The sequence below is a fragment of the Oenanthe melanoleuca genome, chromosome 15, assembly GCF_029582105.1.
Source record: "Oenanthe melanoleuca isolate GR-GAL-2019-014 chromosome 15, OMel1.0, whole genome shotgun sequence".
NCBI lineage: Eukaryota > Metazoa > Chordata > Aves > Passeriformes > Muscicapidae > Oenanthe > Oenanthe melanoleuca.
Window position 1 is genome coordinate 10,199,179 of NC_079349.1, and position 17,226 is coordinate 10,216,404.

Here is a 17,226-nt window from a genome sequence, read left to right on the forward strand (position 1 = left end):
TCAAAGTCAGAGCCTTTATTAAATGTTCCTTCTCTAAACAGACTGCATTTAATCCCCCTTTCGCATCTGTGATTTCTAAGGCTATTTTAAATACTCAGTTTTACAGGGATATTCAGTCTTCAGAACCCGTCACAAGCAGCAAGTTAGCAGTACACAGAAACAATACAACTGAACTTTCACTGAGTTCTATTCCTGCCTCCAGGGTGCGTGGAAAAACCAACAATACCTGCAGTACTGGAGTTTTTGCACAGACCCTGGGAAGGAAATAGTTGTCACCAGAGTTTAAGCCTGATGTGCTCTAGCCTCATCTCAAAGTTGGCCACAGCTGACCAGTATTGGTTAGTATGTCTGTCTCTTGCGCATTATCTGTTTCAAAAAGGGGACCAAATTTTTGATTTTCATCTAGTGTGGGTCTAATTAAGGCTATCCTGGTATATTTGATACTAAAATACTCTCTGGGAGTCCTTTTCATGAAATCCCATCAGAATTAACATTTTCAAAAATGAAAACATTTATATTAGGTGTTGGAGTTGAAATGCTGATGCAGCGGTCGGTTCTTGGGGAGCTGTATCACGTCAGGATGGTGTCATCGATCTGCTCCTCGGAGTCAGCCTGCCCAGCCAGCTTCCGCAGGGACCTCCTGCAGCTCTCGTTGAGAAGCTCCAGGCTGGCAGCATCCAGAATCTTGGAAACTGACTGTGGAAGGGACACAGCACCAATTACCAACTCCTTACCACATACCATGCAAAATCAGAGTGAGTGCCTTACATACTGTATTAACTAAAATCTTCCATATGCCCCAAAAGCCTTCACCTGGTTTTACAATTCCAGATGTGGGAACTATCCAAAAGCACGTCAGACTTAGAAAACAGGTTAGAAATGGATGCATGAAGTAGTAGTCCATCCTAAATACTCCCTAGCACCACTGTGATCATAACAATGAATTATCAGTGCCAGCTGAGGGAACTCAGCACAGGCAAGGCTTAAGGGGGTATGTTAAATGCCTCAGTTCTATTAATGCTGCACTATAACGTTATAAAGAACAGGCAATGCCGATTTCTTCAGAGCTCAGCGTGAGAATGCTGCTGAAAGTCTAAATGAAAATGGGAATATCCCACTTCATCTATTTCATAAGAGACTTTCAGCACATTCTGAGGCTGCAGGTACCACACAGACAAAAGAAGAACAAGGTGACACAGCCTTGCTACCAACAGTTATGGTTTTTTATATGTCTCATACCTCAAGCACTTCTTCACCCGCTCTCATCTTCAGAAGGTTCACAATAGCCTGGTCACTGTAGGCTCTTACACTGGTGTTTTTGTCTTTTGTGTTGTCCAGAAGTGCTTTGAGAATTGGTTTAACTGTCTGAGTATCCAATGGGGGAAGATGGCTTTTATTTGCCCACCAAATCATCTTTTCTGCAACTAACTTTATGTCACTGGATGAGTTCTGAAGACACTGAAGGAGACAAAGATACACTTACATTCAGATATACCAAGGACATTGTTTTTTTTTTCCAATTTAAGCACTTAAAACTATGCTAATAAAAGCAAACAGTTTTCAACTCACAGGTACACAAGATACACGCTTGTTACCAATTAAGTCTGACTAAACTGTGTAAGAGAAGGTCAGACCCTCAGAACAAGACAACTTTTCAGAAGAAAATTTCTAAATATGTAGTTGGTGACAGTGTCACATGTTCATCTCAACTGTCTCAGGAAATGACAATGACCACTAAGAGCAGAAAAGCTGATAGTGTCAGCACCTCTACAACACACTCACTCAGCAACAATAGCCAAGCCAGTCTCTGGTTGGAATATTGGGTGCATTTTAACAGTGGACTTCACTTCAAAATTCAAAGAATAAGAGTTTTATATTTTAATCTTAACCCATTTAAAACACGAAAGCTAACATCTGAATGTCAGGTGCATTATTAATATGGTGATAAAGTTTTTATGGCAAGTGTGATATTTTATATTTTAATATACTACTATTATATTAATATAGAAATGTTTAGTTTCAAACAAAAAGTCTGCTTTGAAGAATGCTGGCCTATATCATGTCAACTTGGCATGCTTGGTAGTTTGTTAAGTAAATTGCAAAGAAAAGTAAAATCTGAAACATGCTGCAGCATCACCCCTCTCTATCTATCCTTGCCTGCCAAGAGGGATACTCGGGTGTGTGGTGGGCTTTGGGGAGGGCAGACCACCAAAGAAACCAGAAAACTCTAGCCACACACCAGAAGAAACAACCAATAAAGGAATTTTATAGAAAGAAAAATATTTAAATCTAAACGAACTGAAAAAGATGTTAACTTGAGTGTTCTCAGGTCAGGTGAATTTTGGTATTTGATACATTTCTAGCAAAGGCTGTTTGACCTTTAGCGATCTTAAAAACCTGACAGCTTCCTCCCACTCTTCTCTGCCTCTCTGCCAGCTGTTTTCTACTGCAAGGAAAAATGCATTTATAAGAATCAGATTTGAGATTCAGCACAGAAAGCTCAAAAGCAAATTTCCATGTTAGAGCAGGGATGGCAGTGTTGTATTCACAGCTTCAAAGCAGGCTGATACACTGATTATATCTGCACTCTATCTCAAAAAGAAATATCTAGATTTTCAGGGAATTGACAGACTCACTCATGAGCTAGGTCGAACAGATGCAGATCACACAAGAACACCACTAGGTAGTTAGCATGAAAATTCTTACCTTAATAAAGAGGCTGGAAAGTTTGGGAGGCAGGTTGCCTCCCCCTTCCATGTGGTATTTCATGAGAAAGCCCATCCCTCTGATGCCACTAACTGCAATGGGGATCTTCAACAAAAATACAAGAAGTGGTATTACTACAGCAGAATTCAACAACAGCCTTTAAAACCAAACTCATGTGGAAGGCTAAATCCATCTTTCAAAAGAACAGCAGCATCAAAGCGGGAAAACATTGGCTTAATGGTACTAATATGATGAAAAAATCCCAATGCAACCATGAGCCAGAGGAAATAAGGCAGCAGGGCCCACCAGGCCCACCAAGAATTCCTACCCCAAACTACTCATTCAACACCAGATTTAACATCTCCCTCCTAAAACGAGTAATTTCCACTTCTTGCAAACTTGGTCTGTGAATGAGAACTCTCTAGGGAAACAAGAGTGTAATTTACTCCAAATGAAAGCTACTCTGCAGTTAAAGATTATTTAATCTTCACCTCCCCAGAGATCAGAACTCTAAGAACCAGAAGAGTTGTGTAATTTCACCATAAAAACTGCATCTAGCCAAGGGAGAGAGTTCAGATGGCACTTGGGGGTTTTTATCGCAGGAACCTGCTCACACACCTTTCAAAACTGCTCCCAACAAGCACTTGCAACAGCACTCCCCCACTGCTGGGCAGGACTCACCCTGTCAGCCGTGGCATTGCTGAAGATCATCTCCTGCACACTGCTGTAGTATTTTGGGGAGCACAGCCTGACAGGAGCCACGTTCACAGCCACGGAGAGCGCCAGGCTCCGGCCGTGCCTCACCATCCAGTCAATGCCAGAAACATCTGCTGCAGAGGAAAGAACAGAACAATGGCAGGGCTCCTGCTATCTAGTCCTCTTCATCTGACAGCCTTTTGGCAGTTTGTCAATTCACTGCCATAAAATGATGTAACAAGCAGCATCTAAAGCAATGCCCTGCTTCCTCCACTTCTCCCAAGACATCAAGACAGAGCTAAAATCAACACCTTTTCCAGGCAGGAACACCACCTGGGCACGTAGGGAAGCATACATAAACAAGAGACTCTCTTGTTCAACTCAGATACTTCTGATGGTTCAAAATTAGACAAGCTTTGACTCTCTAATAAATTTGTGAAAATCATCTATAATTTGACCAGCCAACAGAATTCCTTTTTAATCCCACAGGGGACAGTAATCTGTAACACTCTCAAACACTGGGGTCCTATAAAACTCATGTTTTTTTCTAACTTAGAGACAAATTAGTTAACTCTCCAAAAGCATGTGCAGCCAACAGATGTGGCCTGCAATTAGCATCAGCCAGCCTAAGATCATAGTGCTCTCCCAAAAGTTGAGGTGACCCTTCCTGTCCACCCTGCCTGAACATCCTGTCATGTCCAGCTGTCCTCATGCTGGCAACAGCAATTACTCAGCCATGCTAGTGCTTTTATCAAGTCATGAGATAACAAATCCAGGGAAAAAAGTCTGGGCAACCCCAATGACAACAGTTACCTGTGCTCCCTGTGTACCAGAGCACACAAATTAAGAGCCACGAGCAAAGAAAAGCACAAGAAAATACAGAGCAGAGATTCAGTCACAAAGTTAGCTTGAATCAATGGCTGAGAAGGAATCTGCCCTGCTTTCAGAAGCTGTTCCAGTCCTGTAAACAGCTTCACTTACCCAGTAAGTGCTGGTAGAGGACAGTGCTGAGCTCCTCGTCGGACAGGAAGGCGCACAGCTCTGCCAGGCAGCCGGCCGAGGCCATGCGGGTGGCATCCTGACAGGGCATGGGACAAATGGGAGAAAGAGAACATGGCTTGAGCTCTACACACCCCAGAGACAGGCAGCAAGATAAACAACTGTCAGAAGATGTCAGGAAATAAAGAGGAGGAGAAAATAAATAGTAGTATTTCACTCCTACTCCCTGTGGATTTCTTTCAGTTCACATGGTTTCTTGTACATAAAGGAACTTCAAACCAAATCTAAGGTCAAAAAACCCAGCAGAGACTGAAGAATTACAGATCTGATCCAGGTTCTGATTTCTTAAATGTAAAGATCATAAAGATGAAATTCAATGTTTTAAAAGATGAGTTCACACAAACTTAGTTGAGATTCACTTACTGTAAGTGTTATTTCTAGCGATCTCTGGATGAGCTGGTCTCTGTGATAAACTCTTACTACTTTTCATTTAACACTTCCAGGCTTTTGCTCTTTTGGCTTCCTTATATGACCATCCCATTACTGTCCACTTCTCCCTCAAATTTACAACTCAGTGGGAATGTTTCAATTTTTATATTTCTAGCATGTCAATAGTTGTATGTCTGTTACAGAGACTGAAAAGGGTATTATTAGATGATTAATTTAATCTCACTCATGTTACTGTTGCTATATGCTATATACAGAAGGCCCTATATTAAGCTTGGAGAGCTTTTCTCATTGGAGAAAAATCTGCCATTATCTGAAAAATTTTTCACACAGAATGATAAACCTCACCTGAGAGGCTACAAACATGTCTGTGCATATAGTGAGGGTACCACAGGTTTTCTCCAAGGTAAAAAGCAAATCCTGACAGCACAGCTACCTGAAACCTGTTAGTGAGGAGCTGCAGGTCAAACTCACATATGCAGTTGCCAAGGAAACATTAAACTGGAAGCTTTTCAGAGTAACCAGGGACTGACTGGTCAGGAATCTCCAATTCTTCACTGTTGACTACATCATTAATAATTTTCTCAGAAGTTATTTTAGATAGTAATTCTGTTAGAAAGTTCGTATTTTGAATGTAAGAACAAGACTGTGTGCAGCAGGGGACCTTTGCAGCTGGCTGAAGCAGTACCTCATCATGTCCCAGCATCCCCAGCAGCACAGTGCTAATGTTCTTCCTAATGGCAGCATCTACTTTTGCACCAGCTCCTCGTGTGACAAACCGCAGCGCTTGCAGCATCGTATCCCTGCAAGAGATCACATTCTTCACTCAGACACTGCCTCTCCCCCACCCTCCAAGAGAAATTTTGCTCTGGATACCTGCAGATCCTTGCACAGCAATTACACTGAGATGCTTTACAGTTTGGGACAGTGATCCCCTCTCTGCACTGCTGGAGACTCCATCCTAGACAGTACTTCCATGTCTTTGTCTAACACAACACAGATACTTTCTGATTGTTCAAACATTAAAAAAATTATCACGTCAGGAAGTTCATATCTTAGAGATCTGTGCCCTTAGGATACAAGAACAGCTGCTTTACTTCAGGTCAGACTGACAGTCAATACTGCCTTTATCTGAAAGTGGGCTGCTTGGGGATGTGCAGGACAGGAGAAGTGGACAGACCCCAAGCACTTTTTCTCCTAAATACTCTAACAGCTCACCTTCTGACACAGGAAGGTGTCTTGGCTTACAGTCCACTGCTTCCATGAATACATGCATCTCATTCTAACTGGGGGTTTTGTTCATTCATCCCAGCTCTTTCTTTCATCCTCAGTAAGCAGGAAGGTCTGAGTTGTCAGCTGCAGCTTACCTGATGGCAGAGTCATCACTGGAACGAATTCCATTCAGGAGCTCTGTGAAGAGAGGATCCACTTTGACATGGATGACAATGAGTTTCCCAAGAGCATCGGCAGCTTTAAGGCGAACAGCACGGTTTGAGTCTTGCAGAGCTTTGGTGAATGTTGTTTGCAACTGGGGCAAAAACGGTTTCAAAGCAATCTCAACCTATTCCAGAGTGGAGGAAGGGAAAGTGGTGAGGTCAAGTATTAAAGAGCAGCTAGAGATCAAAGCCCAAAACCAGCATAACCTCTTCTACAGCAGTTTGTTATCAGAGAGCCCTCGTTAAATCTAATGCGCTACTAAAGTAGGAAAAACATGAAGCAACAATTTAGCACAAAACCTTTGACCTTTTCCAATCTAATAATCTTTTCTTCACACTGAAATACAAGGGCAACACTGAGAAATTTTACATTATCATGAACAGCCTTTTATACTCAGAGCACTGAGTACGGAGAATAAAAGCTCTGTTCAAAGATACATAAGATCTTTGCACTAAACAATACATAAAAATGCTGGATACAGGAGAGATTAATTACATAGTGGGTTTTAATCACCTGAAAGTGAGATCAGTGTTTATCAGTATTTCTAGGAAGCCCAGTGGTTCAGCACTGGGGGCTTTTTTTGTAGACCAGAAGCTGCTGGAAGAATGCAATCCAGTTACAGTGCTATTCCTACATATCAAATCCACAGCAGCAGGCATCCTGTACAGGATTTTTACATGAACAGCATGTATTTACATGAACAGCAACAGATATTTCTGAAGGTTGCCATGGAAAATGTTCACAAACCACAGTTCAATATTTGAATCTTACCTTAGCTAAAAGAAGGCTTAATGTTTCAAGCAAAGCCACCTTGACATTCCAGCTGAATCGATCTCCCAAGATTCGAATGAGTGGCCCAGTGATGCTCACCACAGATGGTTTGAGAGCTTCAGCAGAAGTCAGCTTTATAACCAGCCCTAAGGCCTTTGCTGCCTCCTCCTTCTGATCTGGATTACCAGTTAAAACACCTTCCCGCAGCACCACAAGTATGGAAGTCACTCCCTGTCACGAAAATTGGATAAGAAAGCTTAGAAGCTAAGATGCAAGAAATATGTATCTTATTTTTGCTTCTATTATACACCAGATGCACAAACTTGGAGAGTTTCTCTCAATTTCCTGTTGACCTTCAGCTGCCTGATTCCACATTGACAGAGCTACTTTTATTTGGTTTGATTTCATGCCTCTCCGCCTTACTAAGCCAGTTGCTATGAGAAAAGTGGTGGCAGCTCAGGGAATTTTTAAACCAGAGAAATTTGGCACAGAAGTCCAGTGTTACTCCCCCACAAAATGCAGTCAGCAACCATAACTTATGTGCATAACAGAATTGTCAGAGACCTCGTTGCAAGAGGGATGTTCTGTAGGGTTACTCAAGAGCTCTAACCTACAGAAAGTCCTCCAATATACAAGTTTGGAATGCCTAAAATAGTCACTGCTTCTAATAGCTGTAATAGCAATCAGCTCTCCCTCAAGGTGGGGTATTGTGGCTGTGGTGAATCCACACTCATTCTGGCCCTTTACCTTCTTAGGAATACAGAATCCTGGCACATGCTCGCCCTTGGCCTCATTCCCTACAATCCGAATATCCCTGTGCAGGTCCTCAATGAGAGCAAGCTGGTTCCCAGCATCTAATTTCTGCAGGAGAGAGGGATAAAACAAAGATTAGGCAACACGACATCCAGACATCTTTTGTGAAGTCTTCTCAGGCCAAGCCTTACTCCTGTAACCTTTTTAAGCTGGCTCTCACCTTGGTGATGGAATTAAGTGCATCCCAGCTTTCATTCAGAACTACAGGGTTGGTGTCATTAAACAGGCGGATCAAGCCTGAAACCAAGCTCCTGAGATGCCCAGTGTAGTCTGCTTTTGTCTTGGAGCAGTAGATGTTAAGCATGACAGCTGCTGCCTGTCTCATGCCCAGCTCAGGGCTGCGGGTAGCTTCTAGCAAATCTTCAGTTATAATTCTTTGTCCAACATCATCTTCCACAGACAGGATCACAGACTGGCAGTTTGCCATCTCCTGAAAAGTCCAAATTAACTTTACATTAGCTCTCAAACAGAACAAAGGCATATTTAGCCCCAGGTTTCTCCATGTTATCCCCAGCATTGTCTCTAGATAAATACTACAACACACCCCACTTGCTAATTTTTCTCATTAAAGAGCTGATCACATCACCATTAAAGGCTTGACTCAGTCCTGGTGAAGACACAGGTATGACCAATTCTTAAAATTTAACAAGTGACCAAACTCTGCTGAACTGATCATTGCAGCAGCTGCAGGAGGGCTAATTTACAAAAATTAGAGTAGCTCAGTCTCCCCCATCTTACTCACCCATGAGAGACTGTGAGTCTAGTCAGATAACATTCTTCTGATTTAGGTAGTTTAATGCTGTGCGTCACAGCACTAATTACAAGCACGTCTGTGGGTACGTTAGAGACCTCCAGGCTAGAAGCTGATCTAATAGGTATCCACAGCAGAAAGACAACAGGACTCTGTCACTCATTCCTAATTCATCAACTGATTATGAAAATGTCTGTCCACAGTCACAACTCCAGGATGTTCTCTGGAGTCCAAACACCAGATGTTTTGGAAAGCAGTACGGGAGGAGTGCAGCATGCAAAATAGGAGATTTCCTCCCTGCAGCCCTTTAATCTCTCAGTCTTCTACACTAAGAATAAATACAAAGTTAACTAGACTTTCTGGCAGTTCTCCAGGAATAAGTAAACTGAGAACTGTATCTTGTAGCAGGCCAAGGAGACTTTTAAATGGATACAAATAGATCTGGAAAGCATACGTTTTTTGACTCACAATATGCCACCAGGCAAAAAGACTCATCCTGGGGAAGCTAATGGACTGAATTAAACATGCAATCTGTGAATCCAGAGAACACAGATTCTGGGCTGGGAAGTAAACCTGGTGCACTATCTTCAGGCAACCTGTCACAACAAAGAGCTGAGCTGTGCTACTTGCCAATTGCTCTTCACTGGTGCCCAGCTTCTCTTTGAGTGCAGACATCATGGCAGGCAGGATTACACTCAAGTGCCGTGTCAGAGCGTCCCCTGCCACTGAGGAGAGGAAAGCCAGCACCCGGGTGTTCACTGGAGGGGTAGTCAGCTACAAAAATAAAAAATAACACCAAAAATTGAGACAAGCAGAAAGTTTTTTCAGGAGTCTGACTTTCTCTACAACATGAAATATTTATGCATCACAAACCAAAAATGGTTTGAGCACAAAATCAAAATTTCAGACTATCCTCTTCCTTTTGCCATATTGGTCCAACGAAAATTGGCAGCAAGCAGAGGAAACAGCAGAGATATGAAGTTTAAAATTTATTTCCCATTGTACCTTTGGCACCAAGTAAGGCAGCACCACACGGCTCTTGACAGCCATAACTTGTTTAAGACCATCCACAGCAAAGTCAGCTGTCTCTTCATTATCCTACAGGGAAAGAGAAAGAGACAAACCTGAGAAATGAGCTGTGACACACCAAGCTAAGCCTGTTTCAAGGGACAATTTTCCATGTGATCATGAAAACAAAACCAAGTCCTTCTATTCAAAAATGCTTTCATATTCTCATAGTACCTAGCAAAACCCAAACCAAGCTCTTTTGTTGTATCAGATTTTCCATTTCAGGCAAGAAACTTCATCAGGTGACAATGGCAATTCTACCACAGAGCCAGGTGTAGCAATTCTTAGGCCTAGGCTTAAGCCACAAGATCTTCCCTACCACTGGTCAGGATGACTCCAGGAGGAAACAAAATACTGCTGCCAGTCCCTGGAAGGTCTGCCACTACAATCCTCCTTCTCTTTTAAGTTAATTATTCAAAACTTGTCCCACAACATCATTAATCAGGTTGTTGACTAATGCTGAGCAATGCTCACCAGCTGCTTCAGCAAGAAAGGCAGGATGTCTTCAAGAGCCTGATGGCCAATTGTTGAGTGCAGCTGTTCAAATGTTTTGGCTGCAGCCTCTCGAACTTCTTCCAGAGGGTCACACAGTGCTTTTCTCACTGTAGGAACCAGGGACTCGGAGAAAAGCAGTACCTGTAGAGATAAAATTACAGAACATCTAAAGCACAACAGACATGCATGTCTCAGCAAAGCAGCAAAGAATGCAGAATTTGCAGAACTGAAACTAAACTGCAGTTTGCTCAGAATAATATCGAAGAAAAGCAGGATCCATCAGCACAAATAGTTGCAGTGCTCTAAGGCTACCTAGTGGAAGACTTCTAGTATTATATCTCATAAAAAGCAATGTTTAAATTTACTTACTGATACAAATTCTTACAGTTTGCCTGAGCAGCAACTCAGTGTTAGTTACAAGGCCCTGATTTCAGAGCAGAACAAGTCCAGCATTAGCTGCATTTTTCTGTCTCAAGTGCCATACCTGCACCATAACACCAATACCTGGGAAAACAGGAATTTCCTGGCACATGTGACTCACCGCATCCCTGCTGGTTGATTTCATGATCTCACTCAAACCGATGCAGACTCCTTGCCTCTCATCACTCTTGTCTGATCTCAGTCCATCTTCCAGGATAGGAATGATTTCAGGAAGGATCTTCTCCCCTAACTTTCGGACAAGGTCTCCTAATGTCCGTGCTGCAACCTGTCCCCAGAAATGTATTAATAATTTTCCTTTTTTATAAAACTTTGGAAGGTGAACTGTGAACAAGTGTTTACTTTTGACCGTGGAAACAGTATTACAAAGAACCATCAAAAAATAGTTTTACTGTCATCACAATCACAGTTGCCTTCAGCAAACACAACTCAGATATGCTCATGCTCAGAAGAGTTAAATTGATGACAGCTTATAGAGAAGAATTATCTTGTGTTCCTCATGAGTTATTTTCTACAGCCACCTGCAGCATCAGGAAGGGACAACTTAATTCCTCACCGTTCGCTTATCTGCACAGGTGCTGGCCAGGAATTTCAGCAGCAGCCCAAAGAGGGTTGGCAGGATTTCCCGCAGCGTGCGAGGAGTGTTAGAGACAACAATTTTCCAGACGTGTAAAGAGGCCTGGCGCACCACCAGCTGCGTGTCCGAGCGGCCCATGTACAGCCCTGCCAGCACCCTGTTCCTCCTCTCCACCCCAAGAGCATTAATGATAGCCTGGAAAGAGAGAGCACAGAATTGTATTATCTGTCCCTGAAATCTATAAAAAGAACAGAATACATGATTATTCAATGTGTCTTTCCAGCAGGCTGTCCATGCTGATTTAAAACAGGAGAATTTGAAAAAAATAAAGGCACAACAAACAAGCTTTACCTTGTTTGACTGGGCTGTTCCAAAGTTGTCATCCTCTGAGGCAGTTTCTGTGGTCATTTTTCCAGTGACTCCTGAGATATGGAATAGAAGATCTCCAAGGAGCTGAACTGAGCTAAACCTGGCAACAGGAGCAAGTCAAGTGTTACGAACAGGGCACTCAGGCAATACCTGTCCAATTCTGACAGGATGTCAGCTACAGACCAGAGCCAAATGTGAAGCACAGCTGGGTCTGCACTGAAATGCTACATGGGCTGATGTGTAAATTAGTCTGCCAACATGGCTGAAAGCAGCATGATGAGGACAAAGAGATGAAGTGAATTCTGAAATGGAATGGCTGAGAGAGTTTTCAAATCAAAGCAATGAATCCCAGAATAGCCTTGACTCTAAAAAGGAACAAGACATTGCCTACATCTGTCTAAGCCAAACAACATTCACCTGGGGTAGGAGTACTTAGCAGCACTCAGCTCACACAAATCATTTAGTGCAGCTAATTCTTGAGCAACTGCTATTGGCTGTGAGTGCTCCACTACTCATTTTCATCCACAGGAGAACAATAACTTGCTCAGCATTTGGAGAAATGAAAAACAGTACACAAGGGCTAAATATTGCCACATCAACTGCCTTGGAAGTGCATTTCAGAGTCACCACCAGAATTAATAATCCAGCATGAATGCTCTGCAGGTAGTAGGAAACCTGATGCAGCCTGGCAGGGCTTTGCAGACTCAAGTGCTGTAAGGCATCATATGCTAATCAACAAGCAAAAAGAGACAATTGTTTTTGCTTCACAGGATGTATCTGCATTTTTTTGAGGAGCAACACAGAGCCTAAATCACACCAGTTTTTCAAGCATGAAAGGGAAATGTTTATGGCTAAGCTGGTTCTGCCTTACCTTATCCTCCACAGGTCATCAAAGAGCCCATCCTCGAGCTGTGGCAGGAGCAGAGCAATGGCAGTCTCAGCGTACATGCTGATGATTCGCTGCCCCGCGCGCAGCGCCGTGTCCCGCACAAACTCATTCTCATCTGCCAGGGCCTGCACACAGCCACAAAAGGGGCTCTGAAAACTCAGCCTTTCAGCACAACACACACAAGCAACAGGAGGAGAACAAACCAATGTTTTCTCTCTCCACTGTGAAAACTGAATGAATTACAGAGTTGTGAATGCACAAAGATGACTTCAAAAAATGACTAGTGACCACAAGTAAAAGACAGCAAGCCAATAACTTAGAAGAAATAACTTACAATTTAAATTCCCTTTTTTTCTAGTAGTCCAACCAAGCTGGACAAGTCTCTGCACATCCCACAATACTTGAAAATTATACTTAAAATATCCTGGAGGCTTCTTTTTATTCTCTGATAAATAAAATTCTTCAGTTTTGCTACATACCTTAAGGATACAAGGAATGATGGGACCAACATAGGGAGTGAACTTGTCTCCAAAGGTAATTGGCAGGTAGTTGAACATCATGATATAACCATCTCGTACATGTGGAGCAATATCTACTTTACTGGCAGTTGCTACAATCTCTGGCATAAGTTTCTCCAGCTTTTCTACCCCCAAACCAGCCATAACTTCAGCGAGACCTGGAGGAAAAAAGCAGGGAAAGGAGCTGATACACACAAGAAACAAGCAGCTAGTCTGATTTAATATGAGAAAACTGAGCTCAGTGCTCACACACAGCTGTCCCCACCTTGAGCAGCACCAGAACGATCCACTGAACTCTGCTCATATGTCAGTGTCTCCATCAGCCACGGCAACAAATCCTCAAAGCAGGACTCTCCCATACCTTTCACCATGGCTCCCAAGGCCTTTGCAGACACTGTGCGCACCTAACAGCCAAGAGAAACAGAGATCTGCAAATGTCCAGTCAAAGGTGCTACAGATCTGCCAGACTGGTCAGGACAATGTTTAATCCAGTGTACTGAAAGATAAGCTGTGTTTGTACAAAAGACTTACTTCAGGTACAGGATCCAACAGAGAGGCCTTCAGTCCGGGTGTTACACTGGGTAGGTATGGAGCCAGATCCTAAAACAAAGAGCCCAAAACGTCAGAACCAGATTCAAAATGAGAGAAAACACAGTCACCTTCACGTAAAGGACATTCACCCCTTATAATCAGCAAACATCCTTAATAGTCTGAGAGTTTAATTAGCTGTTCTCACAACACTGCACACAAGCATAGTGAATTATTCTGCAAATCCAAGAAACACCAGTTCTGTGCAGATCACTCAAAACCTTTTTAATGCTCACTCACAACCCAGCAGTTTGTGTCTTAGGAAAGTCCAACACTTAACATTTACACAAGGTTTAAATGTAGACAGTTAAAGCACAAAAATTAAACACAGATCTTTAGCCTAGAGTCAGGTCCTAAAAATACTTTTCAAACAAACCCTGGACCTATTTGTTAGCAGCTGATCTGTGTTTCACTTGTTTGTTTGTTAAGGCATTTCTTATATGGTAAAAATTACAAGACCTTTTTGCAAGGATAAACTGGTAATAACTAGATGATCAAAGCCAACAGAATTAAGGACCTGAGAACTGTCACTATCCTTATAGTCATCTGCTCATTTACACACATTCAATTAAGAAACTCCATGGAAGCTAGTATTTTCTACCTTAACAGCAAAATCTCCAAGCCAAATAAACTCCCTCCAGTGCTTGTCACAGTAATCAATTAGAATACAGTCAGAGGGCATTTTTAGCACTGTACCTTCTGGTCAGTCAGGGAGTACATGTTCCCAATGATCTGGGCAGCCATTTTCCTGGTGTCTGTGGAACGATCCTGGAAAGCTCTCTGAACAATTGGCATGATCAGGGCTAAGGATGGAGCATCAATGAAATGGACAAACTTGGTATCCAGCAGAGTCTGCAAACACTTCTGAGTCTTCCTGGAAGGGTCAGTGAGAGCATCCAACAGAACTGGAGCAATTGCTGAATATTTTTAAAAAGGCAAGAAAAGACTTTATTTGTATATAAACCAAAAACGTGTCAGGATGAGCTGGTGTGCTCTCATGGGATATTTCAGGTCCTTCTAAAGCAACAAGCAGCACAAGGACACGGGAAACTCTATTAACATCAGCTGAAAAAATGGACAGGAACATTTCAAAAGCCTGGAAGCAGACAGCTGCTGCTAAGCTTTCATGTTATACTTCTGTAGGATTTGTTTCATTTCTATGCAGATTTGCATTTAATCCCAAATTCTATGAACCTAAACCTTGCTTTTAAAACCACAGTCACATCAGGACATTTGAGATGCACAAACAGGTCTTACCCAGGATCTCTGGATTCCTGATGACAGACCCAATCTGCCTGAGAGCCTGCTGCCCTGCATTCTGCACCTTCACATGGGAATCTGTCAGCACTTCAGTGAGTTTGGGCACAATGTTGGGTAAACAGGAAGAGAGTTGTTTGGGAGCACAGTATGCCATAGCCCCCAGCAGTTCCACTGACCCTGTGAACAAAGTACACCAAGAAAAAAAAGACAACAGAAAAGACAAAACACAACATTAAGAATTGACATGAGATGATGATCACATTTACTTCTCACTCAAATCTACCAGTCAGAGAACACAAAGAAAGGCTGAAATGTATTTAGTCACTCTATGCCACCTAAAGACACCAAAAAATACTTTTCTTTTGTACAAGGGAAAAGGAATGCTTTAAGAAAATTCCAGGTTCTGAAGTACGACTATAGAGGCAGGATATAAACTGTCCCTCGAATATACCAGGGGAAAAATGTGTCTAAATGTGTCATGGAACAGCTGTAAAAAGCTGGAGAAGCTCCACAGTCCACAGTATTATAAGACAATAAACCATCATGGTCATCTGTAGGGATGAAGGAATACACAAGGGGGATGACAGCAAAGGGAACTGTGGGTCACTCTCAATCATGTCAGGCACATATTGGTCCATACCAGCTTTAGTTCTCCAAGATTCCTCTTCTAGTGCCGCAAGAAGTGATGGCAAAACCAGCTTCACTCCATGAGTACTCAGATTGCTCATTACAGCTTTGGCACAGTCATCTGCAGCCTCCAAGGAGAAGAGAACACTTACAAACTGTGACACAACTCTGTTTTCCTTCCTCTGAGACTCTCTGGGAACAAAGCCTTCATGTAAATAGTGTCTCAGTAAAATGATGCAGCTGACTAAGTAGCTCCCAGTTAATGGCCAATGAAATCAGATGCTTTTAGTTACTAAGAAGATCAAATTGTTATTAGTAGTATCTCAAGGGATAGGTCACCTTCTCTATTTGCCCAGTTACAAACAGGATTCACATCCATATCCTTTCCATCTGGGTCTTTTAACACACGGCGATAACAGAAATTTAAGGCACCTTACCTCTCGCACGTACTGGTTCCCATCTCCAAAACAAAGCAGCAGGTGAGGCAGCACATGAACCACATAGGGCTCAAACAGCTTCCCAAGCATGCTGCAGAGCATCTCAAAGGCAAAGAGAGCCCCTAAAAACCCAAAAAGGACAGTCAGAGGAAAATACAACTTCATCTAAGGAGGATGGGAAAAGAAGATACAATTTGCCAAATATTGTTCTAAAAGCACTCAAATCTCACAGCTGAAAGGCTCTTGCTTTCTTGCCCTTGTGGCTTGTGCTGTAGTAGGGATTTGTGGCCTCAGAAAAGGAGCTCTCCCCCAACAACACCTGCCTTTGGAAACAGGAGAGGGGGGCACATCCCTATGGCCTAGGACTAGAAATCCTTCTTCCACCGCAATGTGAATCAAGCAATTTTGGGACACTATACACAACCAACACCTCAGAAGAGATACTTCCCATTTCTTTCTTGCCAAACTTTAGTAAAACAAATGTAGTCAAACCAAACACAGGGGTGCAGGACCTTCACCTGACCACAATGGTAGTAGGGACAAGAGAAATGCTAAGTATCTGGAGGGAGAAGCTCCTGTCCCTTACCCTCCCGCCGGCGGAAGTTCTTCTTGTCCTGGATAGCATCGGTCAGAGTGGTCATCATCTCCTGCTGCTTTAGAGAGAGGATGCCCAGGCCTTTCACCAGGCCTGCCAGCCCATAGGCTGCACCTTTGCGCTCTGCGTACTTATCAGACTCCAACAGCAGCTGCATCAGCTTCTGGATCATTCCTCCTGCATCCTCCTTAATTGCAGGCACTAGAGGTGGTAAACAGCTTGCCACCGACTCTTGAACCTGTAAAACAATCCATCAGCCACCAGATCACAAAACAGCCATTACTAACATAAATTCCCCCTAGAATGCACCCCTAGTGAAACCCTTCTGTCACCATTTTTCATCTCTCTGCCATCCCTAACACTATACTGGTGTTAATCTGCCTCTGTGTGGAACCTGACAGCGCTTCCCAAAGGCACCTACCTGCTGAGATGGGGTGGACAAGGCTGCTATCAGTTTGCCAACAATTGGTTTCACTTTAGGGTCACTCTTGTCCAGATGTTTTGCCAGTGACCCCATCAGAATGACCACGCTTTGCCTGACAGCATCATAACTGGCATCATTAGGAGCATTTTTCAGGAATTCTTCAAACACTGGCAAGAGAGAGTTAACATTGTCCTGAAAAACAAAACCACAGAACTTGCCACTAGAGTCCACTCAGAATGAGATTTGCTATGCTCAGTGGACTTGTTTGTTCTTCTCTGAGCCAACAACTGAACAATCGCCCTGTATTTACAGTTCATTTAA

The 17,226-nt window shown here is 42.8% G+C and overlaps 1 protein-coding gene across 2 annotated transcripts in view; it reads right to left on the reverse strand.

The window, feature by feature from the left end:
* GCN1 (GCN1 activator of EIF2AK4) overlaps positions 1 to 17,226 on the reverse strand; it is a 38,222-nt gene continuing 20,996 nt past the window's right edge. The window contains exons 33-58 of one of the 2 annotated variants that reach the window (XM_056504359.1): positions 16,903 to 17,097; positions 16,473 to 16,719; positions 15,887 to 16,008; positions 15,463 to 15,577; positions 14,820 to 14,999; positions 14,259 to 14,479; positions 13,506 to 13,574; positions 13,240 to 13,378; positions 12,936 to 13,132; positions 12,439 to 12,581; positions 11,550 to 11,667; positions 11,178 to 11,393; positions 10,725 to 10,889; positions 10,163 to 10,324; positions 9,626 to 9,718; positions 9,251 to 9,394; positions 8,030 to 8,299; positions 7,804 to 7,917; positions 7,057 to 7,287; positions 6,216 to 6,409; positions 5,537 to 5,651; positions 4,384 to 4,480; positions 3,388 to 3,536; positions 2,707 to 2,811; positions 1,240 to 1,458; positions 1 to 696 (exon numbers count right to left, since the gene is read on the reverse strand). In XM_056504359.1, coding sequence (XP_056360334.1) covers positions 571 to 696; positions 1,240 to 1,458; positions 2,707 to 2,811; positions 3,388 to 3,536; positions 4,384 to 4,480; positions 5,537 to 5,651; positions 6,216 to 6,409; positions 7,057 to 7,287; positions 7,804 to 7,917; positions 8,030 to 8,299; positions 9,251 to 9,394; positions 9,626 to 9,718; positions 10,163 to 10,324; positions 10,725 to 10,889; positions 11,178 to 11,393; positions 11,550 to 11,667; positions 12,439 to 12,581; positions 12,936 to 13,132; positions 13,240 to 13,378; positions 13,506 to 13,574; positions 14,259 to 14,479; positions 14,820 to 14,999; positions 15,463 to 15,577; positions 15,887 to 16,008; positions 16,473 to 16,719; positions 16,903 to 17,097 — 4,146 coding nt within the window. In that variant the 3' untranslated portion in view covers positions 1 to 570. The remainder of the gene's footprint in view (positions 697 to 1,239; positions 1,459 to 2,706; positions 2,812 to 3,387; positions 3,537 to 4,383; positions 4,481 to 5,536; positions 5,652 to 6,215; positions 6,410 to 7,056; positions 7,288 to 7,803; positions 7,918 to 8,029; positions 8,300 to 9,250; positions 9,395 to 9,625; positions 9,719 to 10,162; positions 10,325 to 10,724; positions 10,890 to 11,177; positions 11,394 to 11,549; positions 11,668 to 12,438; positions 12,582 to 12,935; positions 13,133 to 13,239; positions 13,379 to 13,505; positions 13,575 to 14,258; positions 14,480 to 14,819; positions 15,000 to 15,462; positions 15,578 to 15,886; positions 16,009 to 16,472; positions 16,720 to 16,902; positions 17,098 to 17,226) is intronic. The other variant, XM_056504361.1, reaches the window with a different exon arrangement.